General features: G+C 42.2%; 1 protein-coding gene across 1 annotated transcript in view; it reads left to right on the forward strand.

Annotated features, from left to right (window-relative positions):
* SCG3 (secretogranin III) overlaps window positions 1–11274 on the forward strand; it is a gene marked incomplete at its 3' end in the record, with an annotated part of 18587 nt that extends 7313 nt beyond the window's left edge. Inside the window, exon 9 of the mRNA XM_010186120.1 lies at window positions 11191–11274. Within this exon, the coding sequence (XP_010184422.1) occupies window positions 11191–11274 (84 nt within the window). The remainder of the gene's footprint in view (window positions 1–11190) is intronic.
* Between the last annotated feature and the right edge of the window lie 163 nt (window positions 11275–11437).

The following is an 11437-nucleotide window of genomic DNA, read 5'->3' on the forward strand; positions in this document are numbered from 1 at the left end:
TTTAGAGTCTGTGGCTGTGCAGATTTCGTAAAATTGTTACAATTTCCTGAAGAGGGATTTTGGAACAGCCTGCTTTTGTTTCTTTCCTTTTGTTTTGTTTTCTCATGCACCTCTCCAGGCATTTACAAATTCTTTTACATTAACTGTCGATAGCCTTTTTAGTTAAACAAACAGAGCTACGAAAGAAGGGCTTGTCTGCGTAAGCTCTGCACAACCCTTTCATGTTCCTGAAGTATTCCTGGTCTGGGTTAGCCTGAAAAGTTTTTGTTTACATCATGGTAACTTCCCAGCCTAATAAATCATCCTGTCACAGAGATAGTACTGGTAATGATCTTTCATGACTTCTGCTGGCTTGTTTGATACGGGCCATTGCAGATACGTGCTTGATTGATGCAACTGTAACTGTGCAGCCTGATTATCAATTGCTTGGCTGCAAAAAATCCAGTGGCTCATGATTCACATTCAGTGCATGGCTGTGTCTCCTCTCTAAAGAATTCATCATATCTCTGACCAAAAGTATCCCTTTACTTTCTTAATTGTCCGTGAATTTTGGAATATTTGGGCAACGTATGCTACAGTTCAGCTCTTTATTTCTGTGGCTGCTTGTACATTTAAAGGAAGATGCACATGCAGAAATGGTTGGTTACAAGCACAGTGTCATTCTACAGATGAAGCTAATATGGCTTGAGCAGATATTGCCCTCAATGGTAGTGCTGTGCCAAAACTTAATAGGCTGAATTCATCCCTGACGCAAGGCCACTCAGACAATAGAATTACACTGGAGATGCGGTTTTCCTGCTAAAACTCAGGGCAGTTGTTCACATTGGCTTTACTTTGAGTAAATAAATACTGTAACCCTGGATACGAATTGCCGTGATGACAGAGTACAGAGGGCAGGGATTAGGTTAAGAGTTTCAGAGGTCTGATTTAGTCTGGATTTAAAGTAAGAGTATCAGCTGATGTATCCAGACTCTGCCTTGCAAATGAGTGATTTATGCAGAGAGGGATTTTGTACTCTATCAAAGCAACTTACTGCAGTGGAAAAAGCTTTCTCATAGGTCTCAAGTTGCTTTTGTGGTATATTTTTTTTTAGACTTGCTGTTGAGAAATTGCTTTAAAGCTGACCTTTGTTTATTGAGCTGATATTCTCAAATATTCAAGAACAGCAAGCACAGGAGAATCTTAGCTTCTTGCCGTATCCATAAGCACGGCAGCAGTTTCACTGCCATCCTTATTCAACTAAAAGTTACAACGTAATATACCCAGTAATGCTTGAAGAGGTACTGCGCTTCTTGGTGCAGTTTGGATGAGGGGATTGATGCCCAGCCGTGTTTATTTCTAGCAGATAAAGGAATTTGTATGAATGTCTGTCAGAGAGAAGAACCAATTTAAAACATTGGCAGCTTTTAATTGTCGCCTCAGTCCAAGATCAGTGAGCAGATCCCATGCTAGTTGGTGGAAAATACCTACTGGGTCTGTGCAGATGGATGATATCCTGTCTCTGTTTTACTGCAGTAGGAAACTGCCTATATGACTTTTCCCCACTCTATGGCTGAAGCGCTTGCGTAAGCTCTGTCCCTGAATTATACATTCAAAATAATAAATCATTTACTGAATCAAGTCACAAGCTTTTATGCCTCTCACGTGGACACAGAGACAGTGAATTTGAATGCATCTACCAGTAACAGCTGGTTTGGGATTTGGAAACCCCATCATTATGTCATCGTCATTGTATCCCACTGAGGGGAAAGTGTCTTGCTGCTGCAGTGAATGATGTTATTAGGTTTAGCTTTAAGTTGTAAAGGACCGTGCTGCAGTGTGGTGCAAGAAGAACACACACGCACACACGTACGAATGCAAGGAAGAGGAAGTTCATGTTTTAATATGCATATTCAATGTTATGTTATACATATTTAAAAGCTTTCCGTGTGCTAAATATAACCTGTAACACGGAACCCAGAGAGCAAACACCAACTTACTCATATATATGAAAGAGGAGAAAAATTACTGCCTACCTTTTACAGTGTGTGTTCAGAAAGTAGAGCTCCGGAAGCACTGAAGGGAGGCTGTAATGAACTGATCTAAAATGTGCATTCAGCTGAAATGCATCATATCTGATAATTGCCCTGCTGCTGGCAAAATGCCACTCTCTTCTATCACACTTTACTTTCTTAACTAAGAATGCTGTATTTGGATGTACTGGAAGCAAATCCTTCCTCAGGATATGTTTCCAGCCTGTTCAAAGGCTTTCAGAAACCTTTCTAGAAAGCTTATCTGTCTGTTCTCTGAGGATTGAAAGCTGCTTTAAAATGTTTTTTGCAATTTAAGGAATGGACAAACACTGTTGGTACAGATAGCAGAAGGTAATTAATCATATGCCACAGGATGACAATTACAGAGGTGGCTTGTGAATTAGATCCAAGTGTGGCATCAACTTATCCACCTCTGGGTTGGTTGTCAGCAAATGTCCAAATGTCCAAGCAGCTGAACTCTCCTTGCTTGTCCCAGCTTGCTAGCGGCACGGCTGTTGTCACCAAGCAGGTTGGGTATTGGGAGGAACTTAGGACAGTTATTGAAACAGTGACTGGTGTTTACAAGGGTGCAGTGACAGAGTGCAATGAAAGAGCTGGAGTCCCTCCATATCATACGCAGTCGAAAGCAGTGAGAAGCTTTCAGAGAAGCAATGACTGATTCAGCGTAAAATATTTCATTATTCATGGTATTCATACTGTTACTGTTGCACAAACAGCTGACACTGAATTTTCCGTGCAGAACTAAAAGGACTGTGTTCTTCATGGTGCTGAGTGCTTCGAGGGGAAAAGTGCTGTTTGAGCCCAGAGCAAAACTCTCTTTGGTTTTAGCAGAGCAGAATAAGGAATACATTGCATAGATACTTGTACTGTTTGAATATTAGTTTGTGAATAATACCATGCTCCCCTTCATTTTTCTTCTGTCTGATGAGTAGTGTCATAGTGGAGATTCACTCTGATAGCTTTTCTGTCAGAGCCGTCTATCACAGACCAGATCAATATTAAGGAAAAGCTTCCTCTACATCGCACAAAGAGGAGGAATTTTTTGTGTGCTGAGTGACTATTCCTGCACGTGCCGGCCTGTCTAGCTAATTTTAAAACGAAGGCACATCAGTCCACTGCCACCCTGGTAAAAGCTCCATTTATAGTAACCGTGTAAGGTAAACTGTAGTTCTGCAATACGTTTGTTTTAATAATATTGTTGCCAGCTTAGAAGCAGGGACAAATGGTTTCTGGCAGTTTGTTCAGATACATTTGTAAATCATCTCCTACTAATAAGAGCAAAATAATGAGTGAGTTTTAGAAGCACTCTAGGAAATACTTGTAATTAGAGCCTAGTGGACCACAAAAAAAAAAAGAGCTTTCAGAGATGATAGCAAAATTCTTTAGAGGCACCAGTGTGAATGTACGGGTTCTTTTTACACAGTACATTGGTTATATTCTCCTGCTGTGCACTGCTTACAAGAGTAGATTCGTAGCAAGTTTATCCATTGCCACCCCAACCAAATGAAGGATGTGTCATCCAACGAACTGTTACCCTAGAAATGTAAGTTAGGTACGTGCACATTGTATTCCTGTGTAGAGTTGTCATTTATCGACTAGTACATGCAGCAGAGCTTTGTCATCAGTACTTCTCTGTCTCACAGTTATAGAAGCTTCGTCGTGATACCGCATATAGTGCGTATTTTATCACGTCTTATGATTGAGGTTGGTCATTTTGTCTTCAGTTTCTAAATCAGGGCTTCTGTGTCTTCCGCAACTGAAAACCACTGGAGAACAGAAAGAGGCAAAAGAGTTGGAAGAAAGTTGATTTTGAGCACTCTGTAGCTTTGCTCTCTCTGAGGGGGATCCCACTCTTTGCCTCCCTGTAGTAGAGCGTTTGACTTGGTGGAGCCACAGTGTACAACACAGCCCACAGCAGACTGCTTGGGGAGCAAACCCCCCTTTAATTAGGAGGGAGAATAGAGAAGTTGCTCCAGCTCATCAGTATGCGGCGTTTGAGTCAGCTGCCTCCTTCCACAGCCCAGACCAAAGCTCACACCACCTCCCTTTGGCTCTGACTCACTGTCAGAATCCACACTCTCCCCCGTGACTGAGTAGGAGATTGTGCTGGGTAGAAATGGCCATGAACAGATGTCTCTGTTTACCTCTTCTGCCCCCTCATCATTTGTCCTCCGTGGACAACTGGAAAGAAGACCAAACTGCAAGACACACTGGCAGTAGGGAGATGGCTGGGTCATTGGTGAGCTATTGCTGGGGTATGCTCACCAGTCTGGCCCCTTTCTGAAGTTACTCTTTGGATATTGTTTTACTACAGCGTTCTCTTTTAGCCAGACTGAGGCTGCATGGGAAAAAAAAACAAACAGGGGAAACAGAAGAGGCAGAAAGTCCCCGATATTGATTTTTAACATACCCTGTCTCTCCATGCTAAGGAATACGGGATAGCTGTTCTGCCCCTCGCGCTCACACTTGGTGCCCTCAGCAGCCCCACTTCTGATGAAGGCAGAGCTCTGCAGTTTCCCTGGTGTAGGTCAGTGCATTGCAGACACAATCTGGCCTGTTCTCGGGAGAGGAGAACTCGTTTGAACACTGTGACTAAGCCTCAAAGTTCTCGTCAGCGCAGATGCTGCAGGCCAAAGGTCTGATCGTCGTATTTGTTTCGCGAGGCAAACAACAGGCACGGAGCCAGAAGCGTGAGGCAAAGAGCAGATCACAGCGCAGACCTGCATCATCTTTCCCCTACTCACTGTCTCCAGGAGCAGGTGCTCCCTGATGCAGGCTGTGTGATTTCAAAGCAGTGAGGGAACTTGTGGCTAAACCAGTGCCAGAGGCTGCAAGTGATGCATGGACAGTTTTATGTGGACCTCTTGTTCTTCCCTTCGTTTCAACCTGGGACATGAAGGGCACTGACAGTATTTCATTCAGAGAATTGTTCATGCGTAATACCTTCTTTTTCTCTTTATTGTCCTTTTTTTTCCAAAGGGCTCTTTGTTGCTATTGTAGGTTTTTTTCATAAGCACCACAGTCTTTAATCAGTTTTCCCTGTCTGAATTCCCCTTTGGTGATTTTGCTTGCCCAGTATTACTTTATCATAGGACCGATGCGTTCAGCTGCCAGTGGGAGCTATTTAATTTCAGGCTGCTCTCTTTTCTCTGCTGTTTATTTTGTATCTGATGAACTAAAGTGACACAGATGCCAGTGTACTGTACTGTTCTGAGGGAGATGAAGATTATCTACTCTCACATATCTGACAAGTAAGAATCAGGGTTACCTCAGATGGGGGCAGGATGCTGAATACTGAGTGGCAGCAGTGACGGTGGAAAGCATATGTGAATAGTTCAACCCGAGCTGAACTGGCATGGGGGTGAGCTAAAAGGATGTGGGGACAGAGTATGCAGAGGCTGAAGACAAGACTGGAATCTGGAAAGCATGTGGATCGCAGAGCCCACTGCAGCTTTTCATCCTGCAGCCCCATCCCATGCTTCCTCCATGGCTGCCCCATGCTATTTCTGCATTCATTCAAACACTTTAATGTCCTTTTTTTTGCCCCCACTGCTTGGATCTCATCTCCTATTTCCCTCGATTCAGACTCTCACATCGTAGAAAAGAAAAAAAATGGGTAGCTGTGGTGTGAAAAGTCCCTGACAGGAAACCTCACAGTTCTTGAACAGCAGGACCACTGCACACTACCGTAAACTGAGCGCCACGAGAGTGGCAGCATGTGCCATAGCGCAGTACTTCTGGCATCTAAATTTTCTCAGCTATCTTTTTGGAAGAGATCCAGTGATTTTAGTGTTACTAATTACTTTTTCCCACCACGTTACGTGACTATCAAATCATGAGTACAAGAACCAAAACTGATTTATTTGCTTATCTCTATCTACCCTTTAAATCTGCGGCGATTTCTTGCAAACATATTGACTCTTCTTCCATTTCCCTTCACTGCCTCCTCTGTGCTTTCCCAACTGGGTACTTGGTAAGAAATCTATGTCTCCTCATAGTGCCTCTTTTGACAAGGATATTGCTTAGTTCCTGGAAGTCTAGATTTCGCATCCTACCAAATGGTTTGTGTTTCTAAAGAGAGGACGGTGGCGCTTTTAATTTTTCTCGCTATATTTAATAGCTGCGTAAAAAAAACCCCCTTACTTTCTGAATTCGGTATCTCTCTGTTGACAGCTGAACACTGAGACCATAAGTTATGATTTGAGATGATGATGATGTGGGTGTGGGGTAAAGAGGGTGTCACTGCACTTCCAGAGCTAAGCTCCATCCCACTCCTGCAGTAGAGGCGGCTTCAGTCCCAAACCGTCATGCTTATAAAGTGCACGCTGTCAAATGCTTCAGATGTGTGCACAGGCCACGTAGCAGCCTCAGGGTGGGAAAGGATTAAGAAAGGACCGCACCACTCTGCTCTAGGAGGCCTGGAGCAATGCAAAGGAAATGCCTGTAGAATAGTGAAAGGATAAATCTGAGAAATAGCCCATGAGGTAGGGAATTCCACTAGGACAACAAAGGAGACTCGATCAAAACTTTTTTCACCTCAAAACAAAAATCTATTTCATTGTGTTTTACTTTCTGAGTTGCTTTTAACCTGATTGCCAGGCAATACTGCTGCTGTTTTATTTCCAATCACGCTGGCCATCCTGCCTGCAATCCGTTTACAAAGGATGCTGCTACCTGCGGTTGTCACTCGGCGTGTCGTTCCTCGTGGCAGAACAGGCCTCAGACGCACCACCGTGACAGACCAGTCAACCGGGAAGCTTCAAAGAGAAAATGCCATATCCTGACATGTCAGGCAGGGAGTTGGAAGGGAACAGGAGATTTGCAAGGCTGACACCCATCTGTGATGCCACAATGGAGGGATTTGTCTTGTTCATGGCAGTTGAAGCAGTTTATGTGACATATGCATGATACATATACGAGCTGACTAAAGGTCAAACGCTGCTTTTAGCTCCATTGGTGAAAATCCAGCGGATGTTGACAGTTCTTGGGCCTGCACTCATGCAAGCCAAAAGGAGGATTTGGCCAAAGAATTAATCAGGTGTGCTGTTCCCCACAGAATAGTCAGAAGCAGGCACTGAGATGTCCTGAGTTTTGTCACAGATGGAAAAAGGCCTCGCAAGCTCTTAAGGATCATCTGCTGCTGCAGGAGACAGAAGAGCCCTGGGAGAGCTGTGCTTTTTTAATGCCTGAAATGTGCGCATCTCATAAAAGCAGTCATCAGCACAAAGCTTTCCAGCTGAAGCTGCTGCAGTGCATGAGCTCATTAAGTAAACTCACTTTTCAGCTATCATTAAGATTGATTTCGGGTAGCACGATCATCCCTTTTTCTCCTTTAATAAACACAGCCTTTCTGTGCTGTATGAAAACAGAGCAGCAAAGCAGGTCTTTCTGCGGAAGTTTAATGACATGAAATCTCAGCTTCAGTCAATTTGATGAGAATAGGATGTGAAATTGCCTCCCGGGTGCAAGACAATTGTGCAGATGAAAAAAACCCTTTGCAGGAAAATTTGCTAGAGTCCAGAAAACACCCTGAACCTGTCTGTCTATAGAGGAGGGTCCATTTCAGGCTTCCATTACCAATCCCATTAAATACTTGGATGGGTACATTAGTTTCTGACTCTCTAATAAGAACAAAGTCACTCAATTTGTAATATTTTTTTCACCTAGTGACTTTTTCCATGGGTTTAAAGGGTGTTACCGCAGTGCATTCTCTCAGAGTACAGGGAAGCATTCTGCTTTCGTGTGATCCAGATTTTTTTTAATGCCCAGCTTGAAGGACTTCAGAGGTTCCAAAGTGCTGGGAATTTGTATTTTCAGATGCAATCGATAGGATCCCTCAGTGCGTGGCAGTTGGTAGAAACTGGACCTCGGGTGTCTTAGAATGCCCACTCGAGCCCTCCTGCAGCGTGACTGCTTCAGTGAGTCACTGCAGATCAAAGAGCAAGTTAGAAAGTGAGCCCAGGCAGAAACCAGATCTTCTGACCCCGGTGTCTGCTTGGAGTGATGAGATTACACTGCTCCGCGGAAAGCCGGCCGCCAGAGGAGTGACCTATTTTACCAACCAGGTCATTTCCATTAGCTCAGTGGTTATTGTTCTGTTGTTTTAATTAGTGCCATTTCAAATAAGCGGCCGGCTCTGTGGAAAGGTCAGTACCTCGCTGAACTCTTCCTCGGTAAAAATTACGTTGCTAGGGAAATGACACCAGCAAAGTAATCAATTCTTGTTAGACCTCCAGGTATGACATGCAGTTGCTTAGCGGCCGGCCAGGCACATCTCGGTTGAGAAGATGACTCACTCCATCAGTGTAACTCAGAGCAAACAACGTTCAGCCCTGGCCTAGCCGCATATGACAAGTACAAACATGTTTTGAAACAGTGCCATCTGTTAAAGACAGTAATTCTGGAGGGGGAAAGAGGGCGATAAATCCTGTTCAAGCAGAATTGGGATTCTCTGGTAGCATCCTCTCAATTATAGAGATGTAGGTACACCAGATGATCCCCATAAAATGAGCAGGCTCACATAGTTAACTCCTCAGCTGTCTATGAAATCCTGAGACTCATGTTGACACACCATCCCACTAGCAAGATAGCGTCAATATTCCTCCTGTAAAATGCAGTCCTTATTAAAAGGCCTTTCGTATCAACTTGTCCATGTCTTTACTGATGAAACAAAACTTTGCAAATGGAATATAGTTGTTACCATGTTCAATGTGGCTTTAGTGGCAAAGCTTGGGTAATTAGTGGTCGATATTGCCACGTTAGACTTCATCCACAGATGTAGCTGTTCAATGCACATGACTGGAAAATAGTGCATATCACCATGTTACTGCACTGGACAAAGCAGTAATAAATACTGTTTATTACCCATGTATTGAACCTAAATGAAATTGTTAGCCAAATAGAAAGACTCAGAGAAACTGTAGAATTCCTGATGGCATTTGTAGAAGTAACTGAATAGTGGAGGAGTATAAATCCTATTGCCTTCAATACCACATCCTGGATGTGAATGAGTGTCCAACTTTTAAACTCTACGGTCTATCAACATACCAAAACCATGCGGAAATATTACCAGTATGCAGACATAGACATCTAGAGATGTCTAAGCAGGTTATAAATCCATTTTGTGGTGGAGTCTTTCTGTTTTCTGCCAATGCAAGCTTGCTGCAGCAGTGCCTAAATGCAGACACTTTTAAGACAGAACGTGAAAGGCACCTACGAATCAATGCACTTACATCTGTGTGCCACTTTAAGCATTTAAATATTCTTACTTGTTTTAAAATACTATGTTTACACTTAAAATTAAGGCAAATTTAATATATTTTGCTGCATTAAGGCCTAAAATAAGCAACATTTTTGCATTTGCATGAATTAGTGAAGAATAGTCTATTCACTTGAATTGACAAAGGGGTTTTAAGTGAATGTATTTACTTGATGAGCACCAGATTAATACTCTGTTTTCATTAAGATCTCTTTAATGAAGCACAAAATTCTTAGCTGTGTAATCTTACCCTTAAAACTGTGCCACTTGTAACAGAAAAATCCTTATATTACTACTGGAATACTAGATTTAGGATAAAAAATAGTATGTTAAGCTCAGCTGAAAGGAATGTTTATGGTCTTTTCAGTAAGCTTTGGATCAAGTGATTAGTGAGGCATCAATACCAGCAGTGTAATTCTAGCTTGTTTTTTTCTCCTCCTCAGTTTGTCTGATCCAGCTCGTAACCCAGCCCAGACCTGGTCAGTGCAGGGCACATGGCAAGGTCAGAAATCACATTATAAGGACATGTACCAAAGGAAAAATAGTTCTCACAAAGAAACCCTGATGTGGTATTGAATTGACAGGGTGCAATCAGGTAGAGTGCCACCAAAAACTGCTTACATTTTAATTTTCTGTAAACAACAAAGTATGGAGCACTCAGGCAGGGAGGAGTATGGGGTTGCTCATCAGGTGGCAGGCAGAACTGCTGACGGTGATCTGCCGTGAGGAGAAATGTGCTTGCTAAAAAACTAACCTTTAGGTTTCAGTGCTGAGTACCTTTCAGATGGGAAAAGATACTTCTGGCTGATGGAAATGTTGGCCTGACACAGAAGAGATGATCTAAAATATTCACTAGCGTTATAGTATCAACTCTGCCGCAGTGACATCTCATACTGAACATTTTAGCTGTTTATATAAAGGGAATATTGACAGTTCAAAACCAAGACTCTCCAAAATACCCCACCAGCTATCTGACATCTGTAAGATTTTGGGTCAGTATTTAACTGAGCATTTTAAAAAAGCCGATAAAGGGGAAAAGAGCTCTACACCATGTACATGATACGAGTGAGGAAATACGGCAGACTGTGTGATGGTCTGTACTTCTGAGTATCTAGTGGGCGTAGTATCAAAAGGACAGGTTTTTTCCCACATAAGCATATGATGTTTATATCTGAAATGTCCATCTTGATGAAGAAGTGCCTTTAATTTCAAATTAGATGAGTTCAGCCCTGAACTTGCATATCAAACCATCTTCTAGACTTCTAGAGCTGTATACACAGCCACAGCTGCCCACTGGATTTTCAGGTAAATGCTTGACTTCAGCAACTTTAAAAAAATATTCGCTTTAATAAGTTCAATTTACATATTCATTTCATCTGAATTTAATTAAAAACCTTTTGTTCGGCTTCTTTTCCAATCAAACCATATAAAATCCAGACAGATAAGCAGTTTAGGATAATATTTTCCTCCCAGAATGAAGCACCTATTTCATAGTCTTGCATAATTTATGAAGTCAATTAAACCTGTTTACAGCTTTCATCAGAATGAATTGCTACAGATACTGTTACCTATATTTTGTGACTTACGTGACTTAAATAATTAGAATATATATGCACACATTTGCTCTTTTTATGAATATTGGCTCTATTTGGTACACCAGTTGTTATAATGTAGTTGTTCAGGGGGTTTTTAATCAGATTGATCAAAGTTCCTTACAGGTGCTGGTTTGTTCTTTTAAGTGTTGGCTCTGCATTAATTCTCCAGAGACGAGGATGAAGACTGTTCCTTTGAGTTTCTACTTACCGTTCAAACTCTTGCTGCAGAGAATATGGTTTAGATCCTGCACCCTATCTGTTGAAGAATAACTGGAGTTTGCTTTTGTTTTGCCTTGATTTCTAGAAAACTTGGATACAATGATAGCTGAGCAGACAAAGAAGAAGCTTGAGAACCCTTCCACTCAAACCAGAACGAAGCTACCAGCAGGTACTTGGTCTGCAATTTTCTCTCCTGGAAATACCTATTTAATAACACTTATTTTTTAACCTACTTGCTTAAAAGCATGCTAACTGCTTTAGAAGCTAGAATGCTAGTTAAAGATACAGTCCCTCAAGGACCTTCCACAGGGCTCGGTTTTGGGGCCAGTCCT

Source organism: Mesitornis unicolor, unplaced genomic scaffold, assembly GCF_000695765.1.
Source record: "Mesitornis unicolor isolate BGI_N332 unplaced genomic scaffold, ASM69576v1 scaffold37106, whole genome shotgun sequence".
NCBI classification, from domain to species: domain Eukaryota; kingdom Metazoa; phylum Chordata; class Aves; order Mesitornithiformes; family Mesitornithidae; genus Mesitornis; species Mesitornis unicolor.